Source organism: Malania oleifera, chromosome 4, assembly GCF_029873635.1.
Source record: "Malania oleifera isolate guangnan ecotype guangnan chromosome 4, ASM2987363v1, whole genome shotgun sequence".
NCBI classification, from domain to species: domain Eukaryota; kingdom Viridiplantae; phylum Streptophyta; class Magnoliopsida; order Santalales; family Ximeniaceae; genus Malania; species Malania oleifera.
The window spans coordinates 72,792,345-72,811,618 of NC_080420.1; the positions used below are offsets into that span (position 1 = coordinate 72,792,345).

The window sequence follows — 19,274 nt, forward strand, 5'->3', positions numbered from 1 at the left end:
GCTAAATTTTGTGAGCCCTTGCTAGTAGATTAAAATCACATCTTTGAATAACTCATTTGATCCATAAATTGCAATATTGGTACTTACTAGTTAAAATCAATTGTATGAATATTAGTTTGCTAACATAGAACTTATATTATCTTTGAAATAACAACTTTTCAGCATATAACTTGATTCCTTTGTGAAAGAACCAATTGGGACTTAATTTCTGGACAAATCATACACCTTTTCAAAATCTTTGAACATGAAATAAAGCATGATTTATTGTGTTTATGTTCGGATAATTAAATTCTTAATTTAAAGTATTTAAGTGTATGTGCTTATGTGAGGGTTGAGCCATAGGACATAGGTCGACCATTCTCGTCCTATATCAATAGGGTATACTCCGGTTCCTGATCGTGCTCCGAACGATTGGGGCACCCTTGCTACCCTATGCCCTAAAATGGCTCCTTACACCGTCTAGCCTAATACGAATAGCTAACCGAACGTAATTTACGCACACGACAGTCTAAGTTAGATTCATTAACTTAGCATTGCTTTGTAGGAATAGAGTTAATATAGAATTCACATGCTTTCAGTAGGTTGTTAGAAAAACCAATCAAAATCTCTTCTTTTTACTTTTTACACAAAGTGATAATAAACTAGATTGGAAGTGGTGAATAACTGCACCTTAGTCCCTATGGATCGATACTCACTTTCTTACTTTCTATAGAACTTGAGATTAGTTAGGTTTTATAAATTTCTTTTTTTTTTTTTTTTGTAGTTGAGGACCCAAACCTTGGTGAGCCTACACTATTAATTTTTATTTTTATTTTTTAAGATGTAGTTCCTCTCTATTTTTCCCTAATGTAAAGGTGAAAAAAAAAACCCTCAACACATTTCTTATCTCCACTTTCATGTTTTCTTTTATCTAATTAGAAGAATGAAAGAAGAAATGGAGAGATTCAATTCTTTTGCGATACCCAATATTCCAAACCAGCTTGAGCCTTTTCCTCGTTCTCCCACTACCAAATTATTTGTGCTTTTTTATCCTAACACAGGTTCGTAACTGCTCAACTGCCCGATTGCAACTGTCTGTATTGAACTTAAACAAAGGCCTAACGAGGAGGTGTGTTTCCAGCCCTTCAATTTAATCAGAAAATTCAATAATTTATCTATTTTACAAATATGAGAGAGAGAGAGAGAGAGAGAGAGAGAGAGAGAGAGAGTAATATAACTTCGTAATCTACAAGTAAATAACAGAGAGAGAACGAGAGAGAGTAATATAACTTCGTAATCTACAAGTAAATAAATGAATTAAAGGAAATATGAGGAGGACACGGTTCGAATAAAAAGCACAAAGATGGGGGAAGAAAATATAGGGTTATTAACATAAAAATGTCCAATCATAACCAACATTTTCATAAGAAAAATCCTCTCTACAAAAGCACCTTAACAGGAGGGAATATCCATGTGGGAAGGGAAGCAGATCAACTTTATTAATAATATACCGTTCGACTTTATAGTAATTCAGGATCCATAATACAGAAAAATTTACACAAACAATGGGATTATGACATGACATAACACCAACACATTTTAAATCAGCAGAATAACATCTCAAAGAATTTATATTATATTGTGCTACAATTATGAAACATCAAGCATTGGATTCCACATCATCTTCCAACTCTCGCACGGCCTGAAGGGGACCTCCTCCACCCCCAGAGACAAAGCCACCCTCTGCAAGATTAGTCAGAAGTCCATTTCCGAATAGACAAACCTGGGGCTCAATCCCGTTCAGCCGATTCCACTCATCATCAGACAAACACCAACTGAAAATGTCTACGTTCTTTCTTATCCGCTCAGGTTTCAGGCTGCAAGGCAACACGCTGGTTCCTCTTTGAAGCCCCCACCGCAGAATGACCTACAACAGATCACGGTGAACAAATATGTAAATTTGGAAACAAGAATTATATGCAAGGAAGGGCACCTGTAGGGGTGTACAAAAATTACCGACAAAATCGAAAACCGGACCGAAATCACAAGCAGTTCGGTTCTTCGATATTCGGTTTGAAACATTATAAAAAATCAAAATGCCCAATAAATTTTCAACAATTCTTGTGAAAAATAATTGTTGAATATTTAGAAAATCGGTTAAAAACCGAAAAAATCATAACCAAACCGCCGAATGTCCGACTCTCCATGGATAATAAATTCGATTTCGATTCAATTTTCGATTTGACCCACAACCGAACCGAACCAACCCGATTGTACCCCTAGGCACATGCAATACTGTATCATGCAATATTTCAAAGCAAGAAGAGGAAGATCAGTTATTTTGGCAAAAACGTCATGACATTCATGATATTCAAAATTAGTGAACTAGCCCTCCATTTTATGAATTGGTCTTCTGTCAAGTTTGTTCGCAAAATGAAATGTGTTTGGAGTGGGATAAAAAATTTAATCAAGAATACGAGTAAATAGATTCAATTCTATTTTATTCCTAGTGCCAAACACGTAGTTCCAGTTTTGAATTCATGATCCTCTTGTTCAAGTTCTGGTGGCCTGTGTCATTGGGAAACAAGTTCAAAACCAGCCAGATAAAAACGCAATTCATGCAAGTGCTTACAGGGAGACATGCTTTGAAAGACAGCAGAAATTGAGAAAAATGGGCAGTTTCAAGAGTGCCATTCGTGCATGTGCGTGCGCGTGCGCGTGCGCGTGCGTGTAAGCAACTCAAATGCACAGATTATTAGGAAAATCAACCAGATGACTCCAGCATGAGTTCTACATGTGCTTCTGCATGGTCATAAAGTGACAGCATAGAATCCGGTAAAATTATCACCCAAATATGCAGGTACTCATGACCTAGGCCACTAATCAACTAAAGTCCAGACTCTTACAACCCTATTGAATAAAATCATATGAATGTGTGTGGTTGGGTTTTTCACATAAAATTTGAAATCATGTGAATAAGAAAATTAATTTGAAAATGGTAACAGTTACAATTAGTATGGTCCTGATTTGTAATTGGATAATTTGCATTTAAATAAATAGTGTATATGCTGCTAACCTATCTCAACTTATTAGCAACTCATAAATTACTATGAAGTATTCAATAGCTAACATGAATTTTGCAATTAGGGGAGTCCTCATCAAGTAGCTCGAGGGACAAAAATAATTGCTGGTCTATTATTATTATTATTATTATTTTCTGTGCCGTCCTATAAACTAGTACAAATAGAACCTAGGGAAGGTGGCCTGCCCGACCGCTGTGGGGGATGGGTTGATTGTGGAGTAGTTACATTTGACCCCAAATATTGAAATGTTTTGCCATGTAAAAACACAGCCATTTGGTGCTAAGGTCTGAACTACTATAGTGAATGTTCAAACTCCATTTTTTTAATCTTTTCTCATGCTTCTTACTTAACTTCAAGGTGACCAATTTTATTCCTTTTTATATTTGATGAATTAATTTTCTTAACAAATCTTAATTGAAGCATGCGTTGCTTATTTGGTTACATGTACAATCTTCAAGTGAAGGCCCTCGACATATCTTGGCAATTTCATCTGCTTCCTTGTGGTAGCCTGAGTAAATCAGCTAGCCCAAGAACAACTACAAGTCCATTTCCTGAACATATAAAGTTCCAAGAAGCTTATAACTTAAATGATAAAATAGGATCCAAAAGAAGCTCTATGGCCTTTACTCTTTACCAGAAGAACCACCAGCTGATGCTACCTAAATTTGAGAACATATTTTTAAATTTCTTCTACCTTTTTTAAAGTTATTCCATGGACCCCATCTAAACATTAGTACTCTCTGACTGAACAAAGGTTGACCGTGGCCTTTGAAGCATTATTGCATAGACACAAGAAAACTTTTCCTACAAAGCAAAATCTCTTGATTTTGGACCGATATTTTCAAGCAGTGCTTGGGATTTTTGAGCACACACTTCTACAGTGTATGACATCTAATAATATATCTTTTCAATTATACAATATAATTTTTCAATAATGACAAAGTTGACAGCTAAAACATGATTTCCACTTGATGTAAAATGCAACCACGATAATACATACGTTTTTGTTTGCTTTTATCTTGGCCTCCTCTAGAATTACATTTGATTATAAAGAAGACATTTAGACACTAGCAGTCTCCTCATCATTGTAGTTGTTACTTTTTTTTTACCTCAAAACTCTTGGAAGTAGCAGTGTTGTTGAAGTGACTCTGGAACACTAATGGCCAAAATGTAGGATCAAGGTGGACAAACAGAATGCCTTCAAGATTTCAAGTAATTTGAGGTGACTTATTATTGCAAAATAAATTCATTAGGAAAGATAAGAAAGAAAAAGAAATACAATCAAAAGGAAGACAATCAGTCCTCCAAAGAAAGAATAAAAACCCTACAAACGAAGGAAATAAGTAACTCAATCCAAAAACCCAACAGAGCTAGACATATATAAATAAATTAATTAAAAAGCAACCTTTTCAACCCTTAGCATCATAATTAATCAAACAATTTAAATTAGCTAACTCATGATGCTCTATTTTTCAAAGGCCCCTTTTGCTAATCTATTATTTAATGAAATTGCTTGATTTAGAAGGTTGTCCACTCATTCCAAATTCCAAAATATGGATTAGCAAATCAACTGTTTGACCACACATCTCATGATCAAACACAATGTTGAAACATTATTAGAGAGAGGAGGGCTAAGTCTACCTGTTGGAACTGAGGCAAAACAAGGTATGGATGATGATAGAGCTGTTAAGAGTCTAATAAGGAGGTCCTTGCTTCATTTTCTTTCCTGAGGTTTTATGGGTAATGGTTGGTGGAGGATTTTAAAAACAAGAGTGAGAATGCAAGTTGATCATGCACAAACAGACTCTAACTGGGTGTCCTGTCCCTGTTGATGTCAAAAAACCAGTGTTGGTCAGCTGTTGCTTTCTGAGGGCAGCAGAGGAAGGAGATGGATGTGAAGGGCAAGCTAGAGACAAGAGGTTCATACCCAAACTGCTGCCTCCATCCCAAAGGAGGATTCATTTGTGATGCCTCGAGCAGTTTTACACAGATCACACATGGGTGGTCAAAGGTTGGGGACAATTCAAGTGCTTACAATTTCCTGTTGAGAGAAGTCTATGCAAAATGGACAGCTGTAAAATGAGAGGGATTTTCAAATTTAATGGACCAGCCACTTTTCCCAGGCCTTCGGTGGTGAGCTCCTTCAAAGAATTGGGGAAGGCTTCAACAGATTAAATAGGGTGAGCCCAAGTGAACCCATTCCTTTAAGAGTGTTTTCCAGGCCCAGCCTTTTTTCCATCTAGCAAAACAACAAATGATATCGTTCAAGGGTTTCAAGGATTTCAAAGGTAAAGAGCCCATGTCTCTTGAAAAAGAAGCTGGCATATCAATATGTGAGTCAGCTTGCCATCTTCTTCTTCTTTCAGAGCTTCCGCCATCACTCTCATACAAAAGGAGGGTACTGTTCTACAGGTGGACAGCAATGTAACTGAGAGCATTGAGGAAGGGACCAAGGAGCTTGCAGAAGGTGTGCTGATGGTGCAGCAGGATGCCTCAGGAACTGGGGAGGTTGAGGAAGGGACATAAGAAATAAGAGAACTACCAGTTGATGGAGATGATTGTGTGCAGGCGTTGCCAGCAGCGAGGAGGAATAGGTAGGGGTTGAACTTAGCTGTATGGAAGTCGCTCATGCCAGTTAGAAAGCATCTAGAAAATAGGTGTGTTTGGCAATCATCATGAAATGAAAAGAAATCATGGTGGCTTGCGTTAACCATTTGAGGACTTTTGACTCTAAGAAATTCTGACTGAAGGGAACAAGGGGATCATTGATGATTTGGTTTCTAGCTGGGTCCTAAAGGGTTAAAATCTGTCAGAAAAGTAGTGTTGATTTCTTTCAAGGGGATTGACAATAGAGCTTACTAAGCATTTTTAATATATTGAAAAAAGAGGGAACGGGAACAGGAATTGTCTGAAAAAAAGTCACTGCAAGTGGCAGCGGCTCTAAGGGTGAACTTGAGAGATTGGAAATTTCAATTAATTATAAGAGGGAATGCAGGAGGGGAAAAGAACAGGATGGGCAAAGGGGTCAGGGGGATCTACATTGTAGTTATGCCAAAATGAATTATTTCAGACTGCTAGGGATTTGAACAATGTTAAGAGGGGTAGTGGTGAAGAACGTTTTCAAGGAATTGAGGGCTGAAATTATTTGAACTAACAGAGTTGTAATCTGTTAATGATGCTGTGTTAAGGGGTTTATGGGCTGTCAAAAATGGGAAAGGTAATCCGTTGCTATTGGCACAACTGCTGGATTATAAGTCCTGTGGAAGTCTTCTCTTGCAGTATTTCCTCCTGGGGGTATCCTTGATCTTGTTTCCAGATATGGGGGTAGACTTCTTATGGAAATTCCCAGGGCAGTATGACCCTTGCAAAGCTATAAGAAGAACTTTACTGCATTACAGGCTTAGCAAGGCAAGGAAGTGGCAGAATTAGCCCGGGGTTCTGGGAGGGGATTTCAAGACGGTCCTATTTCGAGTTAGAGTGGGGATAGAAAGGACACAGATGATTCAAGATGATTCAGAGATTATGTCGATAATAATTGTTTGTTTCACTGTTGTCTGGCAGAGAGTTAACATGACCTAGTCTCAAGGAAAATCCTTTTCCTTTGAAAATTAAGAGGTTTCTTGTATCATCCCAATGGAAAAAACGCTTTTCAAATACCATTCAGAAGCTCCTTCCCAGGCTGGCATCTCATCATCCCATCTTATTGGAGACCGGAGGCTTGAGAGACCCTATACCGTTTTGTTTTGCAAACATGTGGCAAAGGCAAAAGGGTTCAAATAGCTTGAGGAGGGTTTCTGGAAGGAATGACCATTGTATATGAGTTAGATGGTGTGCCCTAAACAGAGGGGTTTGAAATACGAAATTAAGAAATGGAACAAGGGGGTTTTTGCTAGAAAGGAGAATTTATTCAAAAAAATTAGGCTGAGGTAGGGATTTCAGCAGGGAAAGAGAGAAGATTCTTTGCCAACAAAAGAGCCCTCTTCTGTGGGCGTAAGGGAAATCTCTTGAAGACAAGATTCCAGGGCTATTTGGCTCAGGGAAAACGGGCAAGAATATGAAATTCTTTCACCAGATAGCAAACGTTCACAGTAAGTATAACTTTATTAGTAAGGTTAGGGTGGAGGACAGGATTTTTGAAGAGCACAAAGAGGTGAAAGGGGCTATTTGAAACTTCTGCAAGGAGCTTTTCTCGAAGCAGGTGGGTTGGAGCCTACGGTTAAAATGCATGGACTTGTTACAATTAAGGAAGAATTAGGATGATGGTCAGAGAGGCCGTTCAGCAGAGATGAGATGTTGGAAGCCCTGAAGGAGTGCAATGGGATAAAGCTCACAGCCCTGATGGGCACTCATGGCCTCTCTTCAAGAATTTTGGGGCTTGCTGGAAGATATCAGCTCAAGGTAGTGAACACAACATGGGGGGAATAACAGCCTTCATAACAATTCTGTCATCCTGATCCTGAAGAAGAAGAGTGACCAATGTGCATTTAGGACTTCAAATCCATCATTTTGGTGGGATGTGTTTATAAACTGCTCCCAGATTTGCTCACCAGCAGGTTACAGAAATTGATGGGTGAGGTTGTGAGTCCATACAAGAACACATTTGTGAAAGAGCAAATTCTAGATTGCTAACAAGGTGGTTGATAACAAAATAAAGGAGGGTACTCTGGGCATGATGTAAACAGGATTTGGAAACTGGAATGGGTTTTGGAAATTGGTGCAGCTGCTGGATCGGGAAGTGCATTTCTACACCATTTTCTATCATTATTGACAAAACTAGAGAGATCCCTTTTTTCATTCTTCAATTGGTTGAAGGCAGGGAGATCCTCACTCCTCTATCTATATTTTGCTAACAGAGGTTTTTCAGCTAAATGTTGAGTTGTGCTGTGGATAATGACCTCATCACCAGTTTCTCTGCAGGAGCAGTGTATGGCAGTAGGAAGGTTATTTCTCATCTGCAATTCGCAGATGACACTACAGGCCGCTGTTGTGCAGGTACGAAAGAAATTATACATTTCACGTCCCTCTTGCGTTTGTTTTGAAGCAATCTCTAGATTAAAGGTGAATCTGGAAATAGAAAGTTAATTTCAATAGAGGGAGGGGCCAATAAAGAGGGGCTTGCCAATGTGTTGGGGTGCAAAGTGGGGAGGGACCCTCTCAGACTTATTTGGAGCTCTCATTGGAGATCAAAATTTGAGGACAGAGGAATTTGCGACACAGTGGTAGAGACATTTGAAAGGAAATTTCTGGGTACAAAAGAAGGGAGAATCAACTTCATCAAGAGTACTGTTTCATAGCTACCAGTGTACTTTTCTGTATCCCAGTTCAGACTTCAGTGGCAAGGAGGTTTGAAGAAATTCAAAGAAGGTTTTGTGAGGCAGCAGCAAGGATGAGTTCAAGCACTTGAGCACCTTTTGAAAGGGAGAATCACCCTCATCAAAAGCACCCGCACACTTTATGACTCTCTCAGTAGGCTTGAAGGGATTCAAATAAAGTTTTTGTGCAGCAGTAGTAAAGAGGTGGTCAAGTACCACTGGGTCCAGCAGGGAGTGGTCAAACAACCTTTTTGGAAGGGAGGTTTGGGAATTGAAGGTTTGGTTAGTTTAACAATGCCTTATGCGGAAGTGATCATAGAGATTTATGGTGAATGAGGAGTTGTGGAGGGAGGTGATTGAGGCAAAATACAGGTGTGATAATCATGGGTTGATTATGAAGGAAGGAAGGAAGCCACAAAGGTGGATTAGTAGACGAACACTAGAAAAGGTTGGAAGAGTTTCTTGGAACATTCTCTTTTACTGTCAGCAAATGAGATTCCTGTCTTCTTATGGCATGAACGTTGGCGGTTGGTCTGGAGAGCCCTCTAAAACTGCAGTAACCAGATTTGTTCCTGCTGGTTGAAAAATTGGGTTCAAGCCCTCATTAACTGTTGTAAGGCATTGGAGTTATGTGGGATGTGCCTCCTGTTGGACAGACCCAGGATAAGGAGCTGGTGTACAGATCCTCAAATTGTCAGCAGGGGAAGAATGGTGCAAAATGGAACAAAATAAGAATGGGATTCCTAAGTGCGATCATTGTATAGAATCTTAAAATCAAGTCACTGCACAATTGAAAACCATCTGTTACCATGGAATGCCATTTGGAAAACTATAGCTCCCACTAAGGTTGCTTCTTTTGCTTGGCGCAGAGGGGTATCTTGACTGATCTGGAGTGGAAAACAATTATTGAATCGATCCATCATTGTTTTTTCGCTGGTTAGGGCTTCTGTAAGCGTTCACCTTCCCCCCACCCCCACCCTCCACCTGGGGTCTCTCCTCCTCCTTGAACACTGTTAAGGGGATTGCTGGCTTAAGATGCTGTTCTTTCAGTTAATGGGCAGCATTTTGTGAATTGTCAAGCTGCCATTGATTTTGTTGACAATATTTCTCTGTAAATTCTCTCTCTTCTCAGGGGTCACCCCCTTGGTGCCTTCTATAAAGTTTTCTTTCACCCTTGATTAGGATGGACTATAATTGATAATCATTCTGCCCTCACAGTTGCCTGATTGAGTAAGGTTGTGACTATCCACTGCATTTGGGATTTGTAAGGGTGGAAAAGAGAACCTGGGTTTATGGACGACTTAAGGTTGGAATAGGTTCTAACATAATTGCAAGTGTCACCAGAAGAAAATGTGCACTAAAATTTTTTGAAGGCATTATAGGCTTTTGTGTTGTTTGTAACAGCACTGAAAAGCATTGCTATTACACGAAATATGGCTTTAGCATTTAGCTATAAGAAAAGGCAACAGTAGTTTAAGTCAATGGTCAATTTTGAGAAGAGAAGTCACCTAATCTCATGAAGGGCTAAGCTCTATGGGACTTATTTCCTGGGAACTTCAAGCCTCCATATTTGTGCATATATGTTCATATTAAATGATTGTGTTATAATTGATCAGTTAGCATCAATTATTCATAAGGAGAGATTGTATTAGATAATGCAACAAAAACAACTAAGCCTTAAGTCTGACTAGGCGAACTGGCGGAGTCAGCTGCATAAATCCTTGTCTGCAATTATGCACAATATAGGGAAATATCTCCAAACGTTCAAGGGCAGCCCTTCCCTTACCTTATCTTGACACGTCTTATTCTTTAATTTATCTTTTTAGAGTTATACTACTCATCCACCTCAGCATTCTCATTCAGAAACTTTTATTTTGGATATGTTGTTTCTTAATTGCCCAACATTCTAATCCATCATAGGGATCACTTAGTTAGATGGGACAAGGCCTGTAGACCTAATGAGGGAGGGCTGGATCTAGGTAAGTTGGTGGCTAAAAACACCACCTTTTTAGCTGAAAGTTTATGGCTCTTCCCTCTAGAAGAATCTTTCCTTCGGCATGGAGTTATAAGAAGTAACTTTGGGTTGGATGAGAATGGGTGGGATACCAAAAGTAATTTAAGGTGTTCTCTGGGAAGTCTGTGGAGGTCCATTTCTCATATTTATCCTTTACCTCTCAAACTAAACTTGTGGTGGGGCGGGTGTCACATATCCACTTTTGGAAAGACCCTTGGTTCGGTAATGTAGTTTTGTCTACTTCTTTCCCTTGTCTCTTTCGATTGAGTGCTGAGCAAAACAGAGCCATATTTTTCTTGTTGAGGATTTGAGTAGTCCTTTGGTTTCTTGAGATCTCCATTTTAGAAGACCTCTTAATGATAGAAAGATGGAATCGTCGTCTTCTTTGCTATATTTATTGAATGGAAGTAATCTTTCATCAAGGAGAGATGTTTGCTTTTGATCCTTGGATAAGTTGAGTGTATTCTTAAAAAAAAAAATTTCTGAATTTATGATCCATTCTAATTCTTCATTTCCATTCTTTCCTATGACATGGAAGACCAAGGCTCCTCTTTCTCCTGATGTTTGTGCTCTGTTTCAAGGACTCTGAGACAGTTTCTCATCTCCTTTTACACTGCGATTTTTCACTTGGAGGATTTGGAATTAGCTGTTTGGTATTATGAGGGAGAGTTAAGTATGCCCTGTTTCAGTGGAAGATTAACTAGCCATTTCTCTTGCAGGTTTTGGTAGAAAAAGGATAAGGCAGCCTTATGGAGGTGTGGTTTGTTTGCAGATTTATGGGGGATATGAATGGAATGTAATGCACGGATATTCTCCAGGAAAAAAAAAGTTAATTTGGGAGCTGATCTGGGATAAGATCCAGTATTCAGCATCACTGTGGTGCATTGGTCTTTGGTTTTTCAGAGGAAATAGTTTCCAGGAGATTCAAATAGATTGGAGGAATGTGTCAGCTTGTTGATTTTCTCATTTTTTCTGTAGGTTTTAGTTGTTTTTTCTGGTTTGTTCCTGATTTTCTCTGGGAGATATCTCATTCTCCCTCTTGTAGATTCTTCTCTCATTAATATAATTTTATTTTCCTATCAAAAAAAGAAAAAAGATTCTGATCCATATCATATAGCATAGTTGGTCTTATAGTTGTCCTCTACAACTCTCCTTTTAATTTTAATGTATACACAAGACCCCAGAAGCAATCCTTCATTTCATCCAACCTTCATTAACTCTCTATGTATCACATCTTCAATTTAACCTTCAGTTTGCATAATTAATCCAAGGTCTACTAGTACTAAGAATTTCTTGACCATTTAATATTCCTCCTAAAATTGGAAAAAAAAATTTAAAATTAATGCACAAATATCAAAATGGAATAGTAGACTATTACAGGCCAACGATCCTGCCTCTTATGCCAAAGAAATTATTGTATATACATAAGAGATAAGTTGACAACAGTTCAAGATAAGATAGAGAAAACAGGCAAAGATGGTCTGGGGTTGCTCAATTCAGATGAGTATACATATGCTTATATGAAAGAGCAATGTAATTGAGGTTAAGAGTGTTGTAAACTAAGGAAAAGAGAAGACCAAGGAAAACATTAATCTAGGTAGCAAAAAACAGATTTAATAAGATTCAATTCAACAAAGAAAATATCTCCAAACCAAATTAAATGGAGAAAAATTATTCATAAAATTAACTTAACGAAGTAATTCTAGTTTGGATTTTCGTAACACCACATGGAATTTTCTATTTCTTTAGGAAGTCCTGTTTACTGCATGCACTAAAAGTCAATCAGACTGATTATAACAGATATTTTTCTCCAATGTGGGGTGTATTTTCATCTCAGACAATAATTTAATAATGACTAGTCTAAAAAGACATTGCCGAGAAAATAGATATAGCATATATGATCATGGTACAAAGGTCTAGACTTTTTAGCTTCCCTGTTCCTTGGGAAGATCCTAAGAACTTGTAACCATGGACTAGAGTGGGGTGCTCATGCTTTGTTTTTACTAGCACATTTTATTTACTTATAGGGTGATCTATCTATAATAGCTTGTATCTTCCTAGCCAGATGCAACCAGCCTAGTCAATAGGCTGGCTTAGTCACAAATTTAGACCCAACAGCCAACTGTAGACAGTTTTGTAGGCTCCCCAAAACTCAGCCCGAGGTAGAACCCTAATAATTTAGTCCATGCCCAATGCAGTGGCACTTTTATAGTGCTATTATCATAATTAGCTCATATTATTATAATATTTCTTAGGTCTTAGCCAAAATAATCAGGATTTGCTATAACTATAATAAATTATATCCTTTTACATTTTCAAGGATGGACTCAGGCTTAGATAGTGTTTCTAGGCCAAGGATGTCAAAATTTTTCTCGTCATTTTCTTTTAGGTAAAGGATACATCCCTTTCTATCTAGATCACCAATTACATTAGAACACAACCACTTTGTGAATTGGATGAGTCACGAGTAGTAAATGGAAAGCTCAGATTGGCTGATTAGGGTAGAGAATGTATTCTTTATCTTTAGCAAAAGGACAGAAGCTAGGCTCAGGACTCGGGATAGCAGGCCCAACACTCAGTTGAGCCATGTCAGAGCCCACATAGTTCCTGTCAGCCTAAATCCACATGATGGAGTTTGAAAAACAAGGCCAAAGATTATCAAGAGATTCAAGATCTTTGGGATTTTTCGTAATTTTCTCACTTTATTTTCGTAGAATTTTTGTGATAGTATTTTACTGGTCCACAAATTAGCAGGATCTAGGATTTTATACATTAGGGAAGCAGTACTTCTAGGTTTAAATTTTTATTTCTTTGTTTATATATGTCTTTATATACCTATGTTATGCAATGGATTACGATCGATGATTTAGAAATTAATTTGAAATTCAAGACTTTATACCCCTGGTGCAAAAAAGTGTACTTATCTGTCTCTCTGTTCTCCCTTCATCTCTCCCCATTCCCATCTATTGTTTTACATCACCGCTGTTGGAGCCCATTTGGAAAGATTATGGAATAAGAGTAATTCTACAATGTAAAATCACATCTAGGATAACATCCAGCAGTCTCTAATACTCTTCTTCTTCTTCCATTTCTTCTTTCTTCTACCTCTCTATTTCAGCTCAGATATTTTCAGTTTAAGTTGCTACATGGAAGATTCTGATTCTGTTGTGGTGATTTTAGATTCAAAATTTAAACTTTAAGAATATGATTTACCAACTAAACAGTTCAAGGCCAGCTTAACAATAATTTCACACTACGAATGGACTTCTAATCAAAAGCTGTCCCAAGCAAACTAGTGACACCAGAAAAAATATATGGATGCATGTGAAACCATGTAACAATTATTGTGGCAATTTTTAAAGGAAGTCCTAAAGAATCTATCAATGGACCATTGCAAATCACTATTTTCCTCAAGTATTCATGTAATTGTATATGATTTGTCAGAATCGGATGTTGCAAAGCACTGATATTCCTTTAGGATTAAATGTGTAATGTTGTGTCAAGTATGAAATGTATGAAGTTCAATCGATGATCAACAAAGAATCCATCACTCTCAATTAGGAGAGAGAATATACAAGATCAACCATTTCCTATCATACTAACAAACAGTGGGCACCCCTTGGTGCCTTTTTAACAACAGCGTAAATGATAGAAACAAGTCCTACCTAAAGATTCTACGAATTATCCTTGGACAGTGTAAAAAGGGGCAGCCCAGTCCACAAAGTTCCCATGTATATGGGGTCCAGGGAAGGGGCAAATCATGATGAGTCTATAGTACACAGCCTTACCTTGCATCTTTGCAAGAGGCTGTCTCCACGCCTCAAACCCATGGCCTATAGGTCACATGGTGACAACCCACAACCAGGCAGCATACTGCTCTGATAAAAAGAGTTCCCATTAGCACATAAATAGGTATTCAATTATGCTGATACATAACTTTGCACATAAGCAATAGGTTTTGGCAGTGATTCTTATCCATTTTCAAGATTGCTAAATAATATTTTGGGTGTGACGGAAGATTTTATTTGCATGGTCTACCCAGAAAAGTTGATGATGAATACCTCCCTCTTTTAGGAGTTACTCGTAAGACACACACTTGTAGGTACAGTTAATTTGTATACAGCCTTTTAACTTAAGAATAATTAGACAGCAGCTCTAACTAACAAAATTAAAATGTGGTCTTTCTTTTTGTGACAGAAAAAAAAGTTTAGTAACCCACCTGTGTTGCTGTTGCTACCACACCAAGCCAGTCCCTAGAACATACAGAATGGCAAAAAAGGATTCAAATAGCCGAGTCTACCAAGTAGGACTTGAGGCTTGGTTGTCGTACAAAAAGAAGTTTATTGAGAAGAACAAGAAGATTACAAAACAAAAGGGAAAACAAGAAGTCCCTCAGGCAGTCAAAAAGAATAAATTTACACAAGCTGCCTTCCAAACTCGCACGAAGAAATTTCAATTTACACATCAGAAGGTCTAGCCTAAAGAGAAGCAATGAAAACCCCTCTCTTCCAAAGCAAATGACCTAGCGCAATGTGGTCCCTAAATATTTCTATGATTATTCTACTTCCACAAAACCCAAGGATAGCAAACCAAACACGATACCACAACACCATTTTTGCCTTGCTCATATCAAAACCCCAAAGCTCACCTGCATAAAATAATCCACACTAAATACCCTTATATGCCCTAAAAATCACAATAAGTGCAACATTATGGCTCCACAGATTATCAGTGTGCTAGTTAAAGGTTTCAATTCAAGTTCAAAAAAAGAAAAAAAGAAAAAAAAAAATCTCCGCAGAGAATTTGAAGCTGCAGTTAGCTCTCCTTAGATATTGAGCATTAAATTCACTTGGTTTAGCAGAAGCATTTCAATCTCTTAAAGTTATTATATTCTTATATTTTGAATGAAGCAGAAGGGCTGGGATCCAAGCTGACCGATGCAGCTATTAAGTTAAGCACAAATGGCAGGAATATGGCAAAAAACCAAGCAAATGTATGTAGACAATTGCAAATCAAGGGGCAACTTTGGTAAACCAAGGGTTTTGTGGTGCCACTTTTTCAATAAGAAGGTTGCACAAGTATTGCTTGGAAGAGCCTGCTATTTTCAAAAATTCAGATTATGCTGACCCTTTATGATAAAGAAGATTTTCACTTGGCCTTTCAATAGCTGATGGGAATCTGCAGACTCATAGAAGTAGGAAAAATTTTGCTTTCGCTAGATCCAGTAAACACACTAAATTCAACAGCATAGCACATTATTTGCATGAATTTTTCTGGTTTAAACTTCCTTCAGTGCATCCACGATGCTACATCAATGAATTAGGGAACCTGTCTTCTTATACTTGATGTTTAAGTAACATTGCATGACAACAGGGACATAATTTAAATATTCAACTTAGCCAGGTATTTTGCACCATAAATGAACAATATTGAGCCAAATTCTGAATAGAAAAGGCAAAAGAGTAAAAAAAAAATCTACCAAATTGCCACAGTAAAGGTAATTAAAATAAGCTAATTAAAATAAGCTATACCAAATAACTCAGAATAAAAGAAATCAGCTGCAATAATCAAAGACAATTTATCAATATAATATAACATGACTTATAAGTAATTAATCTAATTTAGTAAGGCTGTACATATTTGCAGAGAAATTATGATGGTTGGCAAAAAACGAAAGTTTGGGGATATTTCCAGATTATCTTTTTCCCATTTTACTCTTTGTAAGCAAATGGAGCATTATAATCCTGATTCAGCTAAGCATAAAAAACTCATCTCGCTGTAACTATATCTAATTTTGGCAAAAAATATAATCTAAGTAACATTTTCAATTAGGAGAAAACACATAGATACTTAAATATCCACACATACAACCAATTTATATGCATACTGTATATTGAGTAAATTTTAAACAACAGATCAGATATGTTAATTAATAGTACCTGCTCAGGAGTCTTTTTATGCCTATCTGCTATTTCTGCAACAACTGACAATTTCAACATAGGCCCATGCACAGACCTTGACCTCCTGAATGATACGCGAGGCGTTCCAGGTTCATCTTCCCCACCAGATCCACTGTCAGATGGTCCAGGAGTGTACGTTGGAACTCCTAAAGGTGTGTGAGCAGATACATGAATACCTTTCAACCGACAGAACTTTACAAGTTCATCTTGCCTCCAAAATGGGTGCAACTCCACCTAATAAAAGTCAATCACAGATCAATCAAGATCCTTAACAAACACGGCTAAAAGCTTCACACTCAAACAAACATTTAATATTATACCTCATACAAAAAAGGCCCCACATCCCTTTTGTTTAGGTAGGTAAATATGCACACACCCTAAAGCCACACATACAACTTCCCCTAAGGAAAGGCTCTAATAAGCCCATGCTCCCAACAGCCCCACATTCCTACAAGAGATCATTTTAAATAAGACAGATTGTGAATTATCTATTCCAGTTGTTCATAGAAGAAAGGATTCTTTTCAGTTCTCACACATGCAAAAAAAACAAAGTCTCGAGTATAAGACAGCCTTCAAGGTAAGCAACATAGAAACACCCTATTGGGTAATGAATTTACTCTGGTTCTTTTACTGGTCTTTTTCTTAAGCCAGGATAATGGCTCCATCCTAATTTGTCTTATATCTAAGATGAAATTACAAGCTTCAACCTATTGCTCTTCCCACATAAAAAAAAAAAAAAAGCATTGTCTATGGATGACAGTAACTGCACTGGCTGGAAATTAATTGCTGGCATCCTTCTACTTTTCAGTTTGTACACTCACCGAAGTTGACAATGTAATGAAAACCATAACCAGAAGATGAACCATTATGGCATTACCATACTGTGAGCAAAAACTCCAGCTAGATAAGAGTAAGGTCGTGACAGACTCCAGCTAAAATTACATCCAAACTTTGCACAAAAACCTTACCTGAGGTTTAATAGCTAAACTTTGCCAACCAGAGAGAGAGAGTCGGAGAGATGGGCAATGCTTTGTCCACTGTGAGGGTGGATGGTGGAGGGTGAATATATTTGAAGAGAGAGCACCTTGTACAGAGTTTCTTTAGAGGTTTAAAGGCATATTAAGGCTAAGTGTGTATATGTTTATAAGTGTCCACATGCAGAAGAGTAGCCGTGTCAGGAGGATATAAATTTAAACAAATGCAAGCAAAGATAAGGTTGCCAGATTGACAGAGGCTTCTAGCCTTTAGATCAATTTTGTACTTAAGTTACACCCGATGAATTTATTTGACAATTAGTCAAATAATACAACTATGAAAAAATGTTGGAACTTGGAAATATAGAATCAGCTAAATCAGATACTTGAAAATCATCAAAAAAATTTGATTGGAGCAAACCTGATTAACTGCTGGAACAATTTTCCCAAAGTTAAGCAATTCTTTGATTTGCTGAACACTGAAATTGCTAACCCCAATGGCTCGAACCAGACCCAAGTCAACCAGACCTTCCATGGCTTTCCATGCTTTCTTCAATCGATTCAAAAATTGCCTATGTTCACTTGCTGACTTTGAAGGAGGATCAGTTGCATCACGAAACGCCGAGCTCTCAGGCCAGTGCATCAGATAAAGATCCAAATATGAGACCCCAAGGTTCATAAGGGAGACTCTAACTGAATTTTCAATTTTATTAAGTGAATTCATAGTACAGTACAGCTTAGAAGTCAAAAAAACATCCTCCCTCTCAAGTGAACCTTTGAAAGCTTCTCCTAATGCTTCCCCTACCTCAACCTCATTCCCATATAGATGTGCACAATCGATGTGACGGTAACCAACTGCCAATGCCGTTTTTACAGCTTCAACACAAAGATCCCCACCACTCTGCCATGTCCCAAGTCCTATGGCCGGGATTTTGGCTCCAGTGTTTAACAGGAAGTAACTACCCGGTGTTCCACCCTTCCCCTTCATTCCCTTCAACTTCTTGAGAATAACAAATAGCCAAAAGAACAGATATCAAAAGAGCTAATTACAGAAACTCAAAAGACTCCAAGAATCACCCACAAATCAATCAGGGTTCCAACAAATTTGCACTAAAGATTTTGTAGTAACCCCGTAATTTAGACGTGATAGGCGCAATTCCAGCGAAACCCAATGATCAAATGCCCCCAAAAAACCAAAAACCAAAGCAGAAAACCAGAAAATACAATTCAAAAAAAAAAAAATACTGATACAAAGAGACTCACTCGTACAAAGGAAGAGAAAATAAATTATTCCCAGTCCAGAGAACTACAACTAGAACAATGTAAAAGCACAGCCTGCGTTCGGTGATTTACTTGACTGAAACCCCAGAATGCAGCAATCAACCCCAGGAGGAATGACAGAAACCCTGCACGAAATTACAGTGGTCAAAACCGGCAAGCAAGCCTTGTTTCAAGGAAACTACCAAACCCAGACCTGCCTTGTGACTTTTTTTTTCAAATCTATGGTGGCATTATTCAGAGGGGCGTGGTCAACAACGGCATCACAGGCCAAGGAAGTCCCAAAAGACAAAACAAACACCTACCCAAGCTAGCTGTGCTCTTCTCTCTCACCCCAAGAATGCAAAAGACAAATTGCTATTAGAAAAAAAAAATTATTATAAAAAAGAAAATTCTACTGTGTGCTGATATTGAAACAAAGGAAACGTTTGCCACGAAATAAAATAAGGGTACGACTTTCAATTCTGCATCTTAAACCGGCAGGACTTCAAATCCAGCCACCACCTACTCCCAACTCACAATCATGGAATGGAATTTCAATTTGGATGATAATTCCAAGGGCCTCAAATTTCACAAATTTTTAGAATTTATTTTTTATTTTATTAAAAATATTAATTTTGGTTTTAAAAATAGCATAAAGATGATAATAAGTTACGGTACTTTATGAATGGAAA

General features: G+C 37.8%; 1 protein-coding gene across 1 annotated transcript; it reads right to left on the minus strand.

Annotated features, from left to right (window-relative positions):
- Positions 1–1,453: 1,453 nt before the first annotated feature.
- Positions 1,454–19,045, minus strand: LOC131153518 (aldo-keto reductase family 4 member C10-like). Its single transcript, XM_058105866.1, has 3 exons — positions 17,744–19,045; positions 16,328–16,582; positions 1,454–1,906 (listed from the first exon to the last, which is right to left on the minus strand). Exons 1-3 carry the CDS (start codon positions 18,308–18,310, stop codon positions 1,640–1,642), a joined length of 1,089 nt encoding a protein of 362 aa, XP_057961849.1. The 5' UTR covers positions 18,311–19,045; the 3' UTR covers positions 1,454–1,639.
- Positions 19,046–19,274: the final 229 nt, after the last annotated feature.

Coding starts and splice junctions, on each gene's coding strand:
- LOC131153518 (XM_058105866.1), bottom strand. CDS start 18,310: ATGAAGGGGAAGGGTGGAACACCGGGTAGTTACTTCCTGTTAAACACT. Junction 16,583..17,743: donor TTGTTCCAGCAGTTAATCAG/GTTTGCTCCAAT, acceptor GACTTTTATTAG/GTGGAGTTGCACCCATTTTG. Junction 1,907..16,327: donor ATAAAAAGACTCCTGAGCAG/GTACTATTAATT, acceptor GATCTGTTGTAG/GTCATTCTGCGGTGGGGGCT.